The sequence below is a fragment of the Leptosomus discolor genome, chromosome 3 (assembly GCF_034619465.1).
Source record: "Leptosomus discolor isolate bLepDis1 chromosome 3, bLepDis1.hap2, whole genome shotgun sequence".
Classification (NCBI taxonomy): Eukaryota; Metazoa; Chordata; class Aves; order Leptosomiformes; family Leptosomidae; genus Leptosomus; species Leptosomus discolor.
Window position 1 is genome coordinate 68,496,084 of NC_141393.1, and position 21,515 is coordinate 68,517,598.

Below are 21,515 nucleotides of genomic sequence, written 5' to 3' on the forward strand. Positions count from 1 at the left end.
TAAATTACAGAAGCAGCAAGTGAGATGCAATAAACAAGTCTATTCTGTCCTTATGTCTTGGGCCATTAGGAAGCTAGGCTGTGCAGCTGTTCTCAGTTGGTTGTCAGATGTCAAGGAATCTACCTGGGAGCTCTCTCTTGGGGGACAAATCTTTAGGAAACCAGAGGTCATGGGTTCTCTTAGTAATGGAAGAGTGTTTGTGAAATTGGAGCCATCAACTTAAACTACGATTCTCTGCAAAAGTCTTGCCCATGGTAGTTGCAGCTCTTATGATTTCAGCTGTGTGGAGATGCAATCAGGCAATTTTCCCTTTTGTGTAGATCACTGAAAGGGTGCAGGAAGACAGCAGACCCCATATGTTTCAACAGAAATATTGGGGCTTTAGGTTACAAGTGTACATAAATGCAGACTTGTGTTCCAAGAATAAACTTGATTTTGAGTTTGGTGGGATCTGCAGGAATGAAGTTTTGTAAGTTTGTCTTTTGTTTGTTTTTAGGGGTACCAGAAGATGCTTCAGTGGTGATGCCTCTTTCACAATGCAAGTTATGAATGAAATTCATTAACTATCATCCCCTTCCTCACCCTGATCTCCCATAGACTTCCTGTAACGCTTGGAAGAAAGGGTCAGGGGAGAAGGGTTGAAGGTCACCATGAAGCTAAAGCAGAGAGTTGTGCTGTTGGCCATCCTCCTCGTCATCTTCATTTTCACAAAAGTTTTCCTCATTGACAACTTGGACACCTCAGCTGCCAACCGAGAGGACCAGCGCGCCTTTCACCGTATGATGGCAAGCCTCCACATAGAACTGGACCCCCGGCTTGACCATACATTGCAGTCCCCTTGGGAGATTGCAGCCCAATGGGTGGTGCCCCGGGAGGTGTATCCTGAGGAGACACCCGAGCTAGGGGCTGTTATGCATGCCATGACAACAAAGAAAATAATAAAAGCTGATGTGGGATACAAAGGGACCCAACTGAAAGCTTTGCTAATACTTGAAGGGGGACAGAAGGTTGTCTTCAAACCCAAGAGGTAAATATTGCCTTTGATGACTGAATTAATAACTGCTTTATGTATTTGGGGTTTATCTCCATGTTGTTACATTAATGTTTGTTACAAATTTACACGTAAATGGAAAGGCCATTCTGTTATTTTTGAGTATAGAGCCTTGCTGGTGCTCTACAACCATTTCACTTCTTTGCCAACTGCCTCTCAGACTGTATAGCTTTGATGCTTGAAACAGCCTGTCTTTGGGTTAGAAGAATAATCACTGTTCAGTCCTGAAGGAATGTTGGTTAAATCTGGCATTTCTAAGCGGTATCTTCATGACTGTGGGAGTGCAGGTTCTGGCAGTGTGGAGACAAGTCTTGCCTAGTCTTTCTAAGGGTCACATCAAACTGCCATGAGGGAATGCGGTTCCAGAACAAGGAAGGAGTGAAAGTTGACAGTGGTCTTAAAAGTAGACCTGGATGTCTGGTGTAGCTGCTTGAAGACTGTAAAAATGGCTTGGTAGGTCAGAGTGAAAGCCCCTGAGTTTCCTGTCTGCTGATAGTGAATACTGGAGAAGCAATGTAAGAATGGGCAGGTAGTGACACTTCCTTGGTGTGGCCTCTGTTTATGGTGATCTGCTGGGAAATTTGACATGATTGAACATTTATGAAGAGTCTTGTGCATGTCTGTAAAGCTTTTTGAACTTTTTGCCTTCAGGGAAAAGGAGAAGAAAGAAGATGTAAAAACATAAGGCGGGTGCGTTTTATGGGAGTGCACTGCAAATATAGTGTTGTCATCACCTCTCTCTCCCAAGGATATTGGGTTGAGCAAATATGAAATTTTTCTGTCATGTTAATGAATGATTAGAGAATGGAAAAAAAAAAAATCTGCTCTCCACTTCTTGAATTCACAGTCCTGTTTCTGTATGGCCAATTACTGGTCTGGTTAGAGCTTCACTCTGGGGCTAGGCTGTGTTTAAACAGTGTGAACCTTTCACACAGAAGTCTTGGTGGTACGACAGGCAGCTTGTCCAATAAATGGCAGTAACGAGACATGGCATTTCTATAGTGCTTTCTGTGTGAGTGAGTGCTGTAAAGCGTTTCACTGAGCATTAAATTACATTTCCATAATGGAATGTCTGTGCAGGCGAACACAGTGACTATGCTCCATCAAGGACACGTGCAGCTGGAAATGTTTATAGGTGCACTTGACAGTTTATAGGAGTGCTGGACAGTATGGCCCTAGCCATGCTGGTAGACCCATGTTCTGTTTGTGACTGCTGAATAGCTAGGCTTGTAGGCAGAGTTGTGTTCTGTCATTGCAAGATAGTCTATTTAACTAGCTTTTGACCTGAACAGTATGTCAAAAGTTACTACTAAAAAACGTTTTGAGAAAACTTACTGGTTGGGGAGGAATGAATTCATGTTTCTTTTGCTCTAGAAAGGACTAGATGCCTGCTGTGCATGGAAGCAAGAATTTGGTTGTGTTTTACCAATAAGTTTTAGCTCTGCAGCTTTCAGAATCTGACCATGTTTTCAAAAGCCTGCAGTGAGTACATACAAGAGACCTGACTTTGAGGACATGTTCTGAGGGTTAGCTGTCTCAGCTCAAAATTACTTGAAATTCAGCCTAAGTTACTAATGATTAATAGTGCTACCATCACGTGCCAGCGGTACATGTGAAATAAGATGCTTGTTTGGTGTAAGTTCCAATTTGGCAGGAATCTGTCAGATCCTCCTCCCAAAAACTCCATGCCATCCTGCACTGTTTACTTCTCCTTTGAGCTGCCTTGCAGAGAAGCTAAAGCATTTGCTTAGACTGATGAAATGGACTGTCATCTTGCCCCAGATCTTCTCTGAGCAGGGTTGAAACATCAAAGTAGAGCATTGTGGCTTCTCTTACACTCTTGGTGCTACTACTTGAACCCGGAGTCTGTTGAAAATAATCTAGTTTACGCAATTTGATACATAGAGATGGAAATGAGAAAATAGGTATTCTAGTTTGGCCTTACTTCATTTGAAATTGTGTTGCATTTCACCCATTTGCTCAGTATTGATTGTGGTATTTTATGCTCATCTGAAGCATGCTTCTTAAGCAGTATCCAGACCTGATTCAAAAGTCATGAATCTTGGAAATTGGTGTTTGTCTTGACTATTTAAGTAACATCTATTAAAAAAGAAAAAAAAAGGGAAAAAAAGCCCAGCACTTCACCAAAATATACCATTGTTGTTGTAATGAGTGTCTAATTTCTGTTTCTTGATGTTCATTATGTCTTTTATCCACCAGAATAAAGGGCCTATTTTATATCCGGTGTTGTGCTCAGATTCATGCTTGCTGTTCTTCTAGCTACTGAAGATTGCATTTGGCATTTCTTCCACAATATCAAATTGTATTTTCATGATGATCTACATTCCATTCTAACGTCAGAATCGTTTCTGGAGTTGCTGTTTTCCAGTATAAATAGTCTCCTGTTCTGTAGCTGGGTCTGTGCTCTTTGTTCTTAGATGTGACTTGGCATATGGTTGAATTAAAACTCATTAGTTTGAATGGGCACCGCTTCCCAAGCTCTTGAGGCCACTGTACGTGACTGACCTTTCCTCCTTATTTACTACTTCAACAGTCTGTATGCTATTTAATCTCATTAATATTTTTTCCCTCGCCCATTGGCAATCATTTTGAAAGTGACCCAGAGTCTGTTTAACATAGCACTGTTATTGCACTTGTTACTCTGAACAGCAAAATTGATGGAAATCCTGCATGAATCACTTTATTTGACTTATTTCAATTACAGATATGCCAGGGATTATGTAGTGGAAGGAGAACCATACGCTGGCTATGACAGACACAACGCAGAAGTGGCAGCCTTTCACTTGGATAGGTATGGAATTATTGGGTTACCTGGTTTTATTGTCTCTGGTAAACACTTTTTCAGAGTTGGGTAAAAAGGAGTTCCTTGAAGAATACACCTCGAAGTGAGCTATTTCTAACCTGCCAATATACCACATTGAAGACAAAACTAAAAATTGGCTGTTTTGTGAATCTTCATTTCAAAGATCTGTGCAAGATTCCAACATTTAAGATTTTGGGGAAAAAATTTGAAAAGGAGAATAAGCACTGAAACCACTGATATGTCATGTTATATGGAAGAAAGGGATTAGCCAGATCCTGTGGAAGAGTCTGAAATGCTGAATGTATGTGCTAAAGTTGATGTCCAGACTAACTAAAAAGTTAGTCTAATGTCTAGACTAACAATTTAGTGTAGACTAAATATGAACCAGTGCATTCTAGAGGAAAAGCAGCTTTTCATATACTAATTGTATGCAGGGGTACCCAGGTAGTTTTGTGGACCTGAGCTGGGGGTGCAATTATCATAAGAAAAACAAAGTTACAGTACATACAAAGGATGGGACAGAAAATACCGAACACTGAATGTCGATACTTATGAAATACTATTAGAGGTGCAGTTTCACCTAGAGTAAATGAGCACAGTCTTGGTCTCCTCATTATAAGAGGACAACATTGGCTCTTTGGAGAAGATTTCTGAAGATAATTAGAGATATGAAAAAGTCTTACATGAAGAGACTTAAAATCATGGCAAAGGGTATAAGGAGTGACAAATGTAATAACAAATAGAATGGCTGAAGTTAAACTGATGTTTCTCAGTACATAAATAAGAGACTCGTTGCTGTGACTGAATTTGTAGGTGGTAAAAGGTACGTTTGTTAGTCCTAATTCATCTGTGGAACTCATTGGACAGGCAATGGAAATTGGTAATTCTAGGAGGGTTTGGTGATAACTCGTGTAACGCCCATTGCTGCTGTTGTAGTCTTGAGGTGGTGGGCCAAAATCAGGGTATTCTAAGACTAAAAAAAAAAAAAAAAAAAGTAAAAAAATGTTGTCTGTTTGTGCTTTCAGGAAACCTACAGGCTTCAGTTTCCCTGAAAAAGCAGTGATCAGACATTGTAAAGCAGCTATTCAAAGCCTCTTTCCAGTGTTCAAACCCCTCTTTCTTACCTCTTCCTTGCTGCCTATTTGGTTGTGGGTTTGTGCTTGTTTCTCAGGCCTTTCTCCTCTGTTTGTGGGTATGCATCTCCATATTCTTCAAGAATGCCTAACAGAAGCTACCTGCCCATGTATCTGTAGCATGTACCTTTGTTTTGAATGGTAATAGTTGCATGTTTTGTCTGAGGCTGCCATTGTTTCAAGAAGAATCTGAATCATATTGTGTGTCTACCACTAATGGGGAGGCTGTGCTATCCAGGATAGTGGCCTTTCAGCTGTGGGCCTGAAAACAAGGACAGGTTTTCTAGGTCAAAGCTCGGTGCTTATTTACTTGGAACACATTCACTTTCTCAAGCTGTACATGGCTCTTTGTATTGGCTATGAATTTTGTCTTTATGCATAGATGATTTGTTCAGGCAGACATTTTGTGTTGCCCTTTCTTAGAGGTATTTCATACTTACGGAAGGAGGACTTCCTTATTGGATATATTAAAAGAATACTTTGCAGATGTTAGCGTGACTCTCCCAGTATCTCTGTGGAATGTAGATTGTCCCTTTTTTCAGAAGGGACAGACCCTTTTCATTCTCTTTTTCTGAGATGCGAAGACTACCAAAAAAGTATCAAAAGTACATTAAGAGAGTCAGGGCTGACATTGTACTGATGTTTGTACTCCTCCTTTAGGCACTTTTAAAATTCCATTACAAATACCCAAGTCATTTGTGGTCACAGAGCAAAGGCTGGGGCAGATGCTGGAGCGGAACCTGGATCTTGTGACTGCGTTTTATGATTATTCTTCCCACCTCTTTTTTTTCCGGCTGCTTTTCAGGCATTCAGTTTTGTACTTCAATTGTCTCTTCCCTTCTCCCTGCTCGTGCCAAACAAAATAACCCCTAGATTGTTTACTTTCAAGTATAATTGAATTGGGCTTAAATGTAACGTTTTAATAGATAGTAGTTCCCACAAATTATAAATGATCTTTCCAGGTGACCAGCCCGAAGGCCATATGGTTACTGCTTCAGCCTGTACACAAGACAGATGATGGATATTTCTGGTATGAGGTCTGATTTATGAGAGTTGGAGCATGGTGCATCCTGTGTTGCTCTGCTGCGAATGCTCTAATAAAGGAGTGTCACTGATGGCCTATAAAGAAAGTTTAGCATCCAGGCACTTAAGGAAAATGAGTTTTCTTACTTTGCTTTGGAGAAGAGAGGAGGTTGCTGCAGCGTTCCAACTTTATTCTTTGGTCTCAATCATCTGTTTCAGGAAGTGGCACAGAGACTGTGGTTTGGTTTGGTTTTGTTTTAATTTAGAACTGCTGCGTATGTTACAAATTCCCATGTCATGTTTTTTTACCCCAAATCAGAATTCTGGGTTTCCGACGAGCTCCGCTGGTGGTTGGCAGGTTTGTGAATCTACGTACAGAGATCAAACCAGTAGCCACAGAGCAGCTTCTGGGTACCTTCATGACTGTGGGTAAGTGGATTCCTTGGATTGTGCTGCCCAGTAAAGAAAAATGTGTTTAATGGGGAAGAAGAGCCATGGGAATCTGACACAGTTACAGAACAGTTAACTGTGATACAGGAAGCTGTTAATTCTCTTTCTGCGCCGAGAAAGATCATAATGCTTGTATAACCCCATTTGGCGGGGGAGGAGGACTTGAATTTCTCCAAGTAGTTTTTCCTTTGTAACTTACCTCTGTGTTCCCTCATGCTGCTGTTACAGATGGGATTTTTTTTTTTGAGTAAGAATTTTGTCTCTGTTGTCAGAGGTGGTTAGAAAAGTCTATGATTAGACCTGAAAGGAAAAAAATGGAATTGTATTTAATGCAAACACAGTGGTGATTTGGGATAATTTATAGAGCTGATGTGTTGGTTGGTATTAGATGTTGTTTGTGCTACATCAGAGTCTGACGAGCATTCATAACTAGATTTGTCAGAACTTCCGTATGTTGTTTACAGTAATAATGCTGTGAAGGGCATTTGATGGGAATTATTGATATGAACTCCTACCAGGTGGTCATTAAGCACCAAGAAATGGCTTATGCTGCAGCCTTAACTCCTTCAGGCTTTCGTAAAATATCCAATTATTACTCTTTTTTTCTTTTTTTTTTTTTCTAATAAGGCTCTAGAGGTGATTGTTCATTACAGCTGATATATATAAATGTGTGCCTGTGTATGTTTCTGTTACAAGCACTGTTGGTAGTCTCACCTGCTAAGTTTGCCTAACACTTCCATTTATAAGGTGTAACTTTCAGATGAGTGTAGTTCTGCCTTGCCAAACTCTTTGTGCATTCAGATTGTGTGTCTGCCTCAGGCAGACTTTACTTTTTCTAATTTCAGCCAAGATAACTAAGCAGTTTTCTAGCAGGAATGCTGACTTGAAAAGTATGGCTCCAGAAATTTTCGTGGCCTTTCCTTAGATTCCTTGGAACTGCCTGTTCTGCAGAGCATGAACCAAAGAAATGGGTGGATCTGGGGAGAAGTTTGTGATCTCTTGTCAAGCCAAATTTGACCAAGTTTCTGAGGTTCTGAAGAAAAGATAAGTCATGCATACTCAGTGCAGATTTGCTAGAGTTGCAGCTAGGATCTCAAAGAATTCTGTCTCTTGCTAGACCTGCTGTAGGCCATGGATAGGAAGAGAGACTTGCAGGGCTTTCCATACAGATAAGAGATCTGATCTGCTCCAGGCTCTGTGTTGTTACTGATCATCTCTCTGATGTCCTCAAGTTGTCTGCCAGGGGTAGTGACAACACAAGAGCCGGATCTGGATGGAGGACTGCAGAGGAGTGCTGGCTGCTAAGGGATTGTGATGTGTAAGGATGGAAAGTGAAAAACACGTCTTTCAGTGAGCTGGGCTTGGTTTGGGGAGGATATTGAATGTAGAGCCAAAGAAGAAAGGACAGGGAATAAGTGGAATCACAAGAAGACAAGACTGAAAAATATTTTGTGAGTGTGGAACTGGAATTAACTTGGCAAGGGTCAAGCCACAGGCAGGTTAGAACGGTGAAATAGAAAAGGTTAACCTAAAAATGTTAATCTAGGCTACGTAGATTACTTTCAGCTACAGGCTATATAGGCCTTAACAGACTAAAGACTGGACGGTTTCATTGTTCCTCTCCTGTCAGAAGACACTCACGAAACTTTTGACAGATCTGCATTCTTAGATCATAAAAGAATGACAGCTTGTTTGTGTTTCTCCTGCTGAGTCAGCTCAAGTAACTGAGATGTATGGCAGGTCTCAGGGCTCCAAATCTGTTTGAGTTCTGCTTTGTCTTTTTTTACTTGTTTCTCTTTGGTCAGCTTTTTCAAAAAAGTGGGAAATCTGACACATGACGTGTGAAATTTCAAAAACAAGCAGTGCTAAGGTTGCACAGTCAAGGTCCTAAGGACTAGGAGGGGGTCACAAAATCTTGTTGATGGTGCAATGTTATATTAATTCTCAGTGTGATAAAACATTAGAAAATATAATTACTTTCTCCTTTGAATACTAATCTTTAATGCTGCTTTGAATTCATAGAAGTCTGTTTAATGTTTTTTGAGCCTCTCCCTCTCAGAGATAGGAAGCATGAGGTCAAGTGCAGTGAAATCCCATTGCAGGGAAGGCTCTGCTGCAGTGACATGCTCCTGGATTTCAGTTGGCATCCCTTGGATTAAGTTCTGCTCTTTTGATACCTTTCTGTTTGGGTTTTTGTTTTTTGTTTTTGTTTTTTGTTTTTTGAGGTAATAACACTTGCTTCTATGGGAAGTGCTACTATTGTCGGGAAACAGAACCAGCTTGTGCAGACGGGGACATCATGGAGGGGTCAGTGACTCTGTGGCTACCAGATGTCTGGCCTCTTCAGAAACATCGGCACCCGTGGGGTAGGACGTACCGTGAAGGCAAACTTGCCAGGTATGAGAACGTGATAGGGTTATTCTTTATGTATGATAATTTGTACTAGAATTACCCTTGCAATACAGTGGCTAATTAAGAAGCAAGTGTTATCAAAACCTAGAGTTTTGCTGACAGCTTTCTTGATACAACAATAGAAGTCAGGAAGTCTAGGATGAGATTAAAATGAGCAAGAAAGAGATCTTCGTTGTTTTCCACGACACTGAGTGCTGGCCTTTTCCTACTTCTTGCCTGTAACAGAACTCCACCATGCACTCACTCCAACCTCTGAAAATCTTGGCTCTGGGCAAACCAAGACTCTTCTCTTGTGCCACTAGACCTTCTTTTGACACTGTGCCTCTCTGTGGCCCACTAAAATATGGTAGCACTGTGCTATTTTCTGCCAGACCTGATTTTATGTTTTCTTGTAAATTGTTTCAAGAGTTGTGGAGCAGGTTTAGCTTAAGTAGGTAGGCACTGAAAAGTTCTTCTTTACTTTCAATACCATCAGTATTTGCTGACCATGCTCAGCATCTAGAGAATGCTTTTAGAGAATGGCAAACATGAGATCTAACAATCTTGTGCAATAGATGTATCATGTCTGAGTATTTGGGTTGGAGATGTTTTTGCCATGACCACGGCAAATGATTTTTTTTTACTACAGCTTAGTAAATTTTTCTGTGTCAAGGACAAGTGATTAGAAAGAGATTTTTAGTCCTTGATCTAAAATATCCGTTGATTTCCAATGACATGATTGTTCTCAGAAAGAATCTCATCCAAATGCTTTGTTGAATTGTTTTAGAGTATTAAATGTATGGTTTGATTTTTGAACAGCAGGTGTTACCTCCTTTCCAACAGATCAAAATCAGCTGTATTTAGTACATGGTCAATTGCAGTAATGAATGCACTGAATTTCTTGGAGGTGTTTCTTGTTTTGAGAGACTGAGTTTCATCATAAACTGCCTGCTTACACAGGAGTTTATCCTGATACCTGTGCTGGTTTGATATTCGCTGTATTTTAAACTTACTTGCTCGTGCCTTGTTCAGATGGGGTTGTATGGTTCTGTTGTTTTGCGCCTTGTCATGTTGCTCTTTTCACTTTGAGAGCATCAAGAGAATTAAATCTTCTAGATGTCATGTTCTCCTTTTTCTGTGTCTGGTAAATATGGAAAAATAATTCTGTAGGATATTTTTTCACTGATTTAGCTACTTCTACTCTCCTGAGTTGACCTTTTGAACATAATTCATGTAGTCACATTAGTGTACCTAATTTTTAATGGACATGTAATAGATAAAATCCCTGACCTTCGAAGTCCTATGCTAATAAAATATAAATGATCAGAAATAAATGTTGGAGAAAGGTCTATCTTGAAAGACTGAATGGAAAATGAGAAGAGAGAGCATAGTATATCTGAAAAATTATTGCAAGGAGATTAAGTAAGATTAATTGATCTAAAGTAAAATGAGAGACGGAGAAACACTTGAGGGAGAGAGAGATGTAGCATAAAAGAAATTTATCCAGTACAAGGAGGAGTATGTTCTGAGACTTTTGCCTTGTGGATTTGTGCTGTAAGTTAATGTGAGTTGGACCTTGATGCAGAAGAAAGAGGGAACTAGAGGCAGCATTTGAGGAGTGTGTGACATGTTAACAAAAACATTGAGAAGATACATTTTTGGCCACTCTGATTTGGATAACTGGAGGAAAGATGGGATATTGGGAGCTCAGGCTCCAGGCCTCTAGAAGATGAGGTGGGGTATGTGGCTGTTCTAGTAGTTAAATTCTGATCTTCTCCCTGCTTTTATGACTCTGCAATTTTGAGCATGTCAACGAGTCTCTCCAGCTTGTGTTTCCTCCGTTTCTGTTTCCAAGTCACAGATGGCTTAAGGCATTTCCAACTTAACTGCTATTTTGTGAGGGATTGTTTCAGTCCTTACATGGGAGAGATTACAGATGTACTTGTTATCTAGGTTGACAGATGGAAAGGATATCCACCAGAGATTTGGCTGGTTTTGATGATGGTGTTGAATAGCTTTGAAAACTGTAAAAAAAGAAAATGAGAAAATTTAAAATCCTAGCTTTGGAGATTTGAGACATGACATCCATGTTACAAGACCGGAAGTACATGCCTAGGTCACATGTAGAAGGAGAAGAGAGAAAAGGGAAGCTTGAAATCTTGCCAGTGGAGAAGGTGGTGAGATACTCTGAAAGGAAAGTAGGGCGGAAAGAGAACTGTGACTGGAGGAGAATGAACACGTACAAGGCCCTTCTTTTCAGGACAGAGGAGGTCATTAGTAACAGTGATGGGGTATTTGCATTAGAAAGAAAAAAATGAAGAGGATCTCTGGAAAGTGAGACTGATGGAAGCAGGTCAAAGCAATAGAAATAGCTACAGTACTTGAAGTCCTTAGTTAGGAAGCTGAGTGGCAAATCATGATGGTAATCTTGCTGTGAGGCAGCCCAACCACTGCTGAATTGTGAGCAGTGAGGAAGCAAACTCTGACCTTGTTCTCTGCAGGAAGATGATGTGTAACCTTGCACTGAAACTATAGCTTGCTCCATATGCTAGGGTATTAATACAGAATTTACTCTTTCAATACACTTTTGTCTAGCTCTTTCTTCTTTATATAGCCTTGACTGCTGCACTCATAAGTTAATGAAGGGGTAGCTATAAGTACCGTTGGTGTGCAATGGTGGAGTGTTCCTTGAAGATTTGATTTGGTTTTTCTTGATGGCCTGCAGGTGGGAGTATGATGAAAGCTATTGTGATGCTGTGAAGAAGACTTCACCGTATGACTCAGGCCCTCGTCTCCTTGATATCATTGACACCGCCATCTTTGATTATTTGATTGGCAATGCTGACCGGCATCACTATGAGAGTTTCCAGGATGATGAAGGAGCCAGTATGCTCATCCTCCTGGATAATGCCAAAAGGTGAGGGTAAGGGAAGGGACTCTTGGTGGCCAGGAAGGGGCAAGCACAAGGGCACGCATTTATCTGCTCTGTATCTCTCTGTTTTCCTTCTCTCACTGGTCTTTTCATTAATACCTTTTGTGCTTAAAATCCAAAGCTTTCCTTCTTGTCAGAAATTACTCACCAAATATTAGCCTCCTTTCAAGGCTACGGTGCTTACTCTGTGCTCTAGATCCTATGACTGCTTTGGGCAAAGTTGTACAGAAACTCCCAAATTAGCACAGTATGACCTTTTTTGACCAAGCAACTTTCAGAGGTTTGCTCGTGTCTCTCCTTCTATCCCCAGAAAAGCTCCTCCCTTTTATGCTTTTAAATAATGGAAGATTAAAAACTTATTATTTACCGATGAGTATTAGTGAGTGCCATAGTAGAAGGAGATCTTTTCAAAATGTGCCTTGGTAATTTGGCATTCCTTGCCTTCTGGATGTGTCTACTCTGGCTTTAAAAGGTTAAAAGTTTAAAATGGAGATAGAACTGATACTGGGAGGAAAATATGATAATGTCCTGAGTGTGAACAGTAACTATTATTGAAAAAAAAAAATGGAGCATGTAGTAACTGGGAGGAACTGATGAGAAGTCCTTGAGGCCAAACTTTATTATGTGTATGTGTTTAAAATGTGAGTTGTTCTGTCTTTGCTGTAGTGTTCATGTGTTGGCTGGTATAGCTTAAGTTAAAAATCCTGTTGAATATACCGCTTTGTTTAAATTATGGCAATTAACTTATTTTGTCTTAAAAACAAAGATAACCTATTCCACTTTCTCATTATTTAGTCCAGAGACTCCCAAGTTTTATTGCTGATGGGCATTACCGTCTGCAGTGGCAGTGAGCTTTGCCCTCTGTGGATGGACCAGCTTCCGATGGTTAGCTCTGGCAGTTCCTGTGCCAGGCTCTGCTCTGCAGTGGCTTTGCATGCCGCTTGTACAAGGTGTACACACCAGCTGAGACATCTGATCTAGACAGATCCTTGGAAGGCTTGGAGTTACCATTTCTTTCCCAATGTGCCTTTTGTATGGTGGTTTCCTTCCTTCCTTCCTTTGTTTCTAATTTGTCTGCAGTGGCTGAGTTGAGTATTTTGTCTTTATGCACCAGCCTGTTCAGTAACACTCCTTCAGTGGTGTCCGCAGGATGTGTTCCGCCTTGGGACTGCTTAATGAGTGCAGCTTTCAGACTGCTTTAGGTGAATTTGGCAAAAATTGTCTTTCTATAATACTCTTGCACGGTGTTAGGAGGAAGTTAATGTATTAGTCACTGGAAATGAATATGCTAGTTGAAGGTCATGTTAGACCTTTTATTATGGTACGTGCTTATAACATTATGAAAACATTCTGGTGGGGCTTTGCAGGCCCAGAAGTAAATTGTTTTCTTGAAAGCTTAAGTAAGGTTCTTTGAGCTCCTTTGAGATAAGGGGCAGGGGACAAGGGGACTTTTTTTTCATAGACTCATAGAAGACCTCAAGTTGGAACAGACCCATAAGGGTCATTGAGTCCAACTCCCTGCTCCTCATGGGGCTACCTAAAACCATATGACTAAAAGCATCGTCCAGGTGCTCCTTGGTGCCATGACAACTTCCCTGGGGAGCCTATGCCAATTTTAAAGCTACTAATAACAGAATTATTTGAGCAGAGTAATGCCAGACTCCTAGAGAATGTTATCTTTATTGAGGGGAAAGTTACTTGTTGAAAATAGTATTATGAGGAGGGTGAAACTGTAAAAAAAAAAAAAAAAAAAAAAAAAAAAAAAAAAGCATGTGTTTAGATGAAGCTTGAAATACTATGAAATCCTTTTGGCAGGCTCCCTTAGAAAGTGTGATCATGAAATGTTAAGTTGATCACCTTGTTTGTTGAACTGTTGATCTGAGCTTGGCCATCTAAAACAGTATGTGGCTGCTATTTTGTTCGATCCCTGTCCAGCTGTGTCAGACAGGCAAAGCTCCTGCCCTCTATGTCCAGAATACCAATTATTCCTTTCCCCTGCTTCACAAGATGAGCTCAATTTTGAAATTCCTCTGAAGTTTGTTTCTGAGGTGTCTTGGTCTGATAAAGAACTAGGTATGCTTCCGTTTACCTGGTACATTAGATGCTGTTGAGAGTTATATCTGTAATTGGTTATGGCCTGTTTACATTTTAATTTAAATTATTTGAGCTGTTGGAGCATGAAATTGCCTAGTATTGATTTTTTTGAATTCTTTACAAATCTGTTGATGTTGAGAACATTAGGAGTTCAGCTGGTTCACTTGGTTTTAATTTTGCCTTTCAGCTTTGGAAACCCTGCCCTGGATGAAAGAAGCATCTTGGCTCCTCTTTATCAGTGCTGCATGTAAGTGAAATGCAGGGATGCTCCTCGCTTTACTTATGCAATTGCTGCCCTTAAGTTTGCAGTATAATCAAGTTTGAAGCTTTTTGGCAACCTGAAAATGTTCACTCGGGTACATAGTGCTTTACTTTTCTGAGGTACTGTGTTTATTTGATGTATTGTCACTGCTCAAGAAGCTGAGAAATAAATTTTTATTAAGGTAGTAAATCAGATGGCAAACTGTAGGAAGTTGTCTCGCCTCCAGGTCACTGGTTCAAATCTAGCCTCAGTCAGTATGACAGGTACTTTGCATCTGCAGCTGTCTCCATCCAGCTCCTGCCGAATAAAAGTTCACATCACAGTTTGAGTTCTCCCTGACAGAAGCTAAGGTCTCAACGTGTCTGGCAGCTTAACTACCTTCATTTCCAGCTGTTCTTTCTAAATAAGGCTGCAGCACTGCTCAGGGTGCTTCTTTCAAAGTGAAGCTTGTAGTGTTTTGCAGGATTTTGTTTCTGGTTTGGCCTTGTGAGCTAGTTTTTTGTTCATTTTGTTTTTAGAGGCTGTGAGTTGTTGATTTCTGTTTTCTGTGGCCACACTCTCACCAGACCATTGCTACTAGTTAAAGTAGATAAAAGTTCCAGGAAGAAAAATACTGATATATCTGTTTCCTGCCTCTGTTACTTCAAGATAACATTAACTCCTTTCAAACCTTCCAAATTAAGCATTTAGTTGACGTTTCCTTGAGCCCATCCTTGGAGGGTTCCATCTCCTGAATTCCTTGGGGCCTGTGAAACTTGGGAACTCTGCAGAAGGCCCGAGCTCTCGCCCCCTGCTTGCGCTAAGCAAGGCTCTATGCATGCTACAGGACACCTGGCCTACGTTCTGCAAGATTCTTGCATAATTCATTTAGAGAACGATTAAAGTAAATGATCTTCAAACTCTTTATTTTTTTCTACATTAATTTGAAATGCATTTTTGATTTCCTGGTTTAGGAGGATCTTTCTGAGTCTTTCTCATCTAGATTCTCCCAAATGCAACCAGAAGAGAAGTGGATCTATGTAAGAGACTTTGCAGTTTCCTGCTTTTCAGATATCCTCTCTTTCTGACACCAGGCAAATGCTATGTAGGAATTCATACGCATAATTTTTTTAACTGTGGGTTTGTTACAACCTTGCTTGTATTGCTGGTTTCTTTAGAGGCTGTCGGAAGCCAAGAGTTTAGACCAGTGGTGCTAAAACACAAAAATTTGGGTGAGAATCCAAGGGACTTCACAGAACAAGACGGTTTAGATGGGCCGACACGAACAAATTCAATGGCCAATGAAGCAGAAGGATCACTGCTGTGTTCACTTTCTTGGAAGTTCAGTCAACTGGCTTTTGTCCTTTGTGATTAATTGTTGGTCAGTGATGCTCTTCATGAGATGAGGATTTTTGCGTTTGAATTAACAGCCAGACTGTTAATTTTCTTTCCTTTTCTTTCCTTTTCAAACTGTATCTGGAGTCCTCAGGACTGAAGAACTTCCTTGCTAGCAGTTGAAAGTGTTCCCGCGTAACATAAGAATTGCGTCACATTAGATTTTTTCCTCCGTCACCTTCAGTTTTCAAGTTTCACTTAGGTCTTGCGTATGATGCAGTTATACCTGGACCCTCCCAAAAGCACTTCTGTAGTAACTCTGTTCTTGATGTCACAGGCTCCCTCCAGAGGTTGCTTTGGTATTGCGGGTGGGACTTCAGCTGGACAGATGACGTGTGTGTTTGTTTCTTTTGCAGCATCCGGGTTTCTACCTGGAACAGACTCAGTTACCTGAAGAATGGAGTACTGAAGTCTGCCTTAAAAACTGCTATGTCGCATGACCCCATCTCACCAGTGCTTTCTGACGCTCATCTGGATGCGCTAGACCAGCGGCTTCTCAGCATTCTGGCTACAGTGAAGCAGTGCACAGACCAGTTTGGGCCAGATGTTGTGCTGGTGGAAGACAGGATGACACTGTCTCATTTGTAATGGTAGTGGAACACAGATGAAACTCCTTTTTTAAAAACAAACAAACAAAAAAGTGATAGAAAAACAGCACAATCGGTTCGGAAAGGCTGTGGCCAGGATGGATTGAAATGAACAGGAAAGCTCCTGAGCCAGAGAAACAGAGGTGATACTGGCTTTTACCTTGGGTTGACAGCAGCGAGAGGTGGGAAGTTGGAGCCTTGGATGGCTCAGTACCAGTAATGGCATCTTGGCCGTTGTGGTGTGTCCATTGCCGGCAGTGGACATTGCGCTGGATAAAAATGGCTCTTGGTGTTGGTGGAAGTGTGTGGAATACAGACACTTAATTTGTGGACTGAATCTAGAGGGGACAAATGGAGATGAACAGTACAATCCTCTCCCCTTCTCTTCCTCACATATACTCTTGCGAGTTCTTGTCTGATTCAGGGCTGTACATAATCAGCTGTGAGCTGGTTAGGCATTTTACTGCTTCTTTAGAGAAAGAGGAAGTGGTGAATAAAATAATTATTAGACTGAAGAGTTGTGCCACCCCCGCCGGGGGTGGGATGTTCTTCTGAATGCCGTTAGGGGGTGGGAGGGGGGACCTCTGTTGCTCAGTTGTCTTTTTCTCGATAAAAGACTGGGAAAGGGGTTTGCCTCCTATGTGATAACACTTCAGTGTTTTTGCTGAAGTCCTATCAAAGATTTATCCACAGGGTTGGAGATTTAGGGGAGGACAGGGTGGTTATACAGCACTTGGTAATTAATGGGTTAAAGTAAGTTTCCACGTGTCCTGTCATTGTTTTCCATTTGTAAGGAATCTGGCAAGGTCTGAGTAGAGAAAATATCCTTGCAGTCCTGTATCCATATTAACCAAATTTTCATTATATTGTAGCTGAGGAGGAGGAGGGCACAACCTGTCCTTGGAAGCAGGTTCCATTTAGTGAGGTCATGCTGCTTCCTGTGTGCCCTGTTTAATGTGGGGAATCTGGGCGCATTGCTGGACCTCCCCAGTAACCAACACCCGTGGGCAAGGCCCGAAGAGGGGAGAGAACCTGAGCTGTGGTCTTTGTTCATCTCATGGGGAGAGAGCTCTCTGCTGCTCAGTGTTGTAACCACAGCTCAGTGCTGCTGTTTTGTGGACACCAGCAGTTTTTCAGTCGTGGCTGAGCTCTGAAGCTGTGAGCGCTTCCAGTAAGTTTTCTGACTTCCCCAGCTGCTTCCTGCAACACCCACTGCGATGTTCTGACTGGGGTGGTCATCCTGGGGTCCTCGCTCCCGGTGGTTTTGCTGAAGATAGGGGAGAGTTGGTCTAAGTTGGCTTTTCAGGGCAGGCTTGTAGCACTCCTCTTGTGCTAGTCCTGTCAGCCTGCACTGTGGATGAGCTCGTGGCTGTAAAACTTGTCACACTTGTGGTGGGTCTGAATCTGTGTCTCCAGAAGGGAAGAGCTTTGTCATTGTGTTTCTAAATTTAAGGGCTTTCATCGATTTTCAGTTCAGACAGTATGGTCCTTAGAAGTAAGGAAGGAGCTCACTTCCCAAAGCGATTATGTGTTATTGGACTTGTGAGCAAAAGCAGCAAAATGTCAGTTTAAGACTTTTTCCTTGGTTTGTCTGTCAGAATCTTTCTAGCTCTGCAGTAGTGTGGCAGGCAGATAAAGAGCTGTTTCCTGTTCTTGCACTTGCTGCCGTACCTGATCAAAGAGGTGTTAGTGAGAGAGCTTATTTTAAAAATGCAGTTTTATTTTGTTGAAGTCTTTTTGTCATTGCGAGCAGAGTATCTTGAAATGTGACTGTTTACCTGAAGTTGAATTTTATGTTGTAGATTTGGCAACATCACAGACCTGCCCCAGAGTCGGGATGGGATCTGGAGTTATTTATTGGTGTTACTGGTCAGGACTGACGCACAGCCAGCTTTTAGGACACTGGTGTTCAGCTATTGCCTGTTTATTGCTGTAATGGATAACACATGCTTTAGAAGCCATGGTCCGTCGGTGAGTTTAACCCACCGGCGTGGATTGTGCCTTGCGGGTTCCCTCAGGGCAGAAGTGAGTGCACTCGGCTGATGGCCAGCGGGGGCACGAAGCGACCCATCGCCCTGGCCCTGGCCCTGGCTGGCTGAGCTGGCCTGTTGCGTGGCCAGTGGTCACATTGCAGCGGCTCAGCGAGATGTTTTGGGGAAGTACTGCGGGCAACACCTGGGTGGTTAGCGAATGCTTTTATTCTAAGGCAGAACAGGTTCATACTGAGGCATTTTGGTGTCAACTGTTTCCCAGGAAATTTAAGATGATTTACACAAAGGGGAAGCACATGGTAGTGGCTTGTAGCAATTTTAGAAGCATGTTCTTCTCTTTGAGCTTAATCATGAGCACTTGATGTTTTGGGAAAGATCTACCAAAGTTTGAAGTTTTTATTTATATTTGATCACTCTTGATCATTTACATTTGATTGAATAATGGATTCCAAAAAAAAGTCTTTCTGTCTTTATGAAATTAGTGTTCAGGGCTTATGTATTGCTTGTTCACAGGGCTCTAAGCTGAAGGTTTTGCTGTCAGAGGGAACCTGGGGATAAGTTTTCCCCTGGTATGAATATCAAAGATTTAAAGCAGTGTATTGGTTTACTTGTGAACAAAGGGCGTGAAGTCCAGCATCATCAGTAGGAGGAAGCAAAAAACGGTTGCTTTTTTTTCCTCCTTTTTTTGTCATGTTGATGCTTCTGGTCACTGTGAACACCACTGAAGCTTGGTGTTCTGCAGCAGGAGAGAAGAATAAATTCCTTTCTTACCCCAAATCAGGAAGATCTGATTTTGGCCTTGTGATAATCTCTGGCATTTTGGCAGTGATCATTGTTTTGCTTGAATACAGGACACTGAGAAATTTTAAGTTTTAACCATTGCAAAGGAAGTAAGAATCAGTATCCACGCGCGAACAGGGTCTGCTTGAATCTCTGAAAAACAGTGTAATTTGTGAGGCAGGTGCTATGCTCTGTCAATGAGGTTTTCGTGACACCTTCTAATTCTTGTTCACTGTGCACCCTGTAATCCGCTGGCTCCAGATGTTACAAAATGGTTGTGTTGTGGATATTAGCAATACCAGAGCACTTGAAGCGCAGGAATCAAGAACTAATTAAAAAGAGAGCATCATCAGCCATCTGCTATTTATCTCCTCCTTCCTAAGTCAGCAGTCGGACTGGAGGAAGCACTGAAGTCTGCTCCTCTTCCAGCAGCTAATGAACTGGAGTGTGTCTTGCCAAACAAACTTCAACTGAAAAATACTAATTTATTAAGAAGGTAATTTATTTGCTGTGGCAGCTGGAGTGAGATGCTCGAAACAGACACCCCTCTTGGAGCTGTCAGAGGATTGCCCCTGGGAGCAGCTGCGCAAATGGAGGTTGCTAATAAGAAAACAGAATGCAATCATGACTTTCTACTTGTATCCCCCAGGGTCAGGTTCTGCATAAAGCAACATTGTGTGAATAAAGATTTTAATAAAGCAACATTGATGGATTGTTTAAGTTTCTCTCTCTTTCTCTACCCCTCTCCTCTCTCTCTCTCATTCTAGCGTGTGGTGGGCTGAATGTTTAAAGTGTTTGCTACTGACGTTTCACGGTTATTCCTTCACTAATAGCTATCAATGGTATTTATTCCAGTCATGTATATCCAAGAATGGGGTCAAATGTGCAGGCTGTTTGCAAGAGCCTTGTTGGTAAGGGAAGATGTGTTTAAGAAGAGCGTCCCAAAGCGATGCAGAAGAACAACACGCCTAGCTTTAAGTGGTCTTCAGACAGCTTTTGAAAGTGCATCCCACGGCCCTGCATCTGCCAAGCACCTAGGCTGATTTCTTGGTTGTATCCCAAGAGGTTGGCTTTGTTACACGGAGCCAGGGATGTAAAATGAGTTGGCAAGAGTTGTATATGGAGTTGGCAGGTGTTCATGGTTGGCTTTTCTAAGCTTTTATCGAAGCCCTTTTATGAGGCAGGGCAAGTAAACAGCCATCAAAATCAGTTCCCGCAGAGCACAGGGGTTTAATCTGCCTGTATCAGAGCTTGTTTTCTTAATGACCCACTGCAGTGAGTTCTTCAGAGGTAGGAGGTGACGCTTGCAGTTCTGAATGTTGGGCATCTGGAAGCAAGGAAGCCCCCAAGAGCTGCTGTGTACTCCTGAGGACTGCGTGAGCTGCTGCCACCCCCCGCACGGCTCTTGGGGACAGGGCACCACAAAACCGCCAAGGCACCGTGCCACTCCTGGAAACACAGGAATGGTCTGACCTGGCCTGTAGCATCAGTGGGGTGGTGTGAAATGATCAAAGGAACCTGCTTGTTTTCAAACGAGTTTCTTAGTTGAAACTTTGGACTTCAGCATTGCTGAATTTTTGTAAGAACTGGGGTTTGGGTTTTCTTTTGGAGGGGAGGATGTTCTGTGGGGTGGTTTGGGTTTTTTTTTTTGTCTCCTGGGATTGCGTGGTGACAATTTTTCATATCCTCCATCTCTGTTTTTGAAGGGCCAATTTGCTCAGGGAGAGGACAGGAGTCTTGCTTGTGTATAAGCAGTTCAGCAACTTGCAGAAACTACAGATGCTTTTAAGGTTTGAAAGGCTCAAATGGCTGGTGTTGAGAGCTGGGTTTACAAGCACTTTGTTGTTTTGCTGCTGTGTAATTTTGGAGTGGTTTGCCTTAATAACAGGGTGAGAATTCATATAACCGGAAGATTTTAAAGTGTTTCTGATTATGTAATGAACATAATTTTACAGAAGAAGGAACAGAAACAACTTTAAGCCAATGGAAAACCGAAGGGTTTTGAAAATTAGCACTTCCCCTGAATTTCTTTCAAATTCTTTCCCTACGAATTTTTATTGATTCTAAAAATTAAAAATGAAAAGATGTTTTAAAGTTCATGTGTCCCATGTGCGGGACTGGTGCTCTGTTGTTTTTTCTTTGTGGAGTCTCTCAATATTTTTAAGAGACTGGGGATAGGACTTTGTTGGGAAAAAAAAAAAAACAGAAGGAAGGAGGGGCAAGTACTCCCCTTATATGCTCTATTCCAGATCTTCCCTTTATTTAGTGATCTAATCCATAGCTGTGTTACACTGAGCTGCTGGAGAGAGGCTCTCCTCCGCTTCCTGCCTTCTGCCAGAGTTCGTCTGTGGATGTGCAGAAGCAATTGCTGTATGGAGACTGGAAAAACCATAAAAGGATGGATGCATGGCATTTCCCTCTCCAGCAGATACAGGCTGTGCTATGAAATCCTGGATTGCAAGGTTCCCTCTGAGTGTTTGCTTGTACCAAGTTGTGTTACAAGTGCTGAATAAGCCAGGCATAAGCACGTTTCTGTGGTGCTGTTATTTCTTTCTTTTTAGGTGACACCTGCGCTGTAAGACCTGACTTGATCCGAGATCATGGATTTTTAATCAGGTGGTTG

The 21,515-nt window shown here is 41.7% G+C and overlaps 1 protein-coding gene across 1 annotated transcript; it reads left to right on the top strand.

Moving 5' to 3' along the window:
- Positions 1-524: 524 nt before the first annotated feature.
- Positions 525-16,630, top strand: FAM20B (FAM20B glycosaminoglycan xylosylkinase). Its single transcript, XM_009953306.2, has 7 exons — positions 525-1,027; positions 3,777-3,863; positions 6,351-6,460; positions 8,707-8,878; positions 11,598-11,789; positions 14,086-14,145; positions 15,891-16,630. The coding sequence occupies exons 1-7, from the start codon at positions 651-653 to the stop codon at positions 16,120-16,122; spliced, it is 1,230 nt and encodes a 409-aa protein (XP_009951608.1). The 5' UTR covers positions 525-650; the 3' UTR covers positions 16,123-16,630.
- The last annotated feature ends 4,885 nt before the right edge of the window (positions 16,631-21,515 follow it).

What these genes read in the sequence shown, in the direction of transcription:
- FAM20B (XM_009953306.2), top strand. Translation starts at nt 651, where the DNA reads ATGAAGCTAAAGCAGAGAGTTGTGCTGTTGGCCATCCTCCTCGTCATC. An exon ending in GGGTACCTTCATGACTGTGG is followed by an intron (nt 6,461 to 8,706) that starts GTAAGTGGATTC and finishes TTGTTTTTTGAG; the next exon opens with GTAATAACACTTGCTTCTAT. An exon ending in CTCCTGGATAATGCCAAAAG is followed by an intron (nt 11,790 to 14,085) that starts GTGAGGGTAAGG and finishes TTTGCCTTTCAG; the next exon opens with CTTTGGAAACCCTGCCCTGG.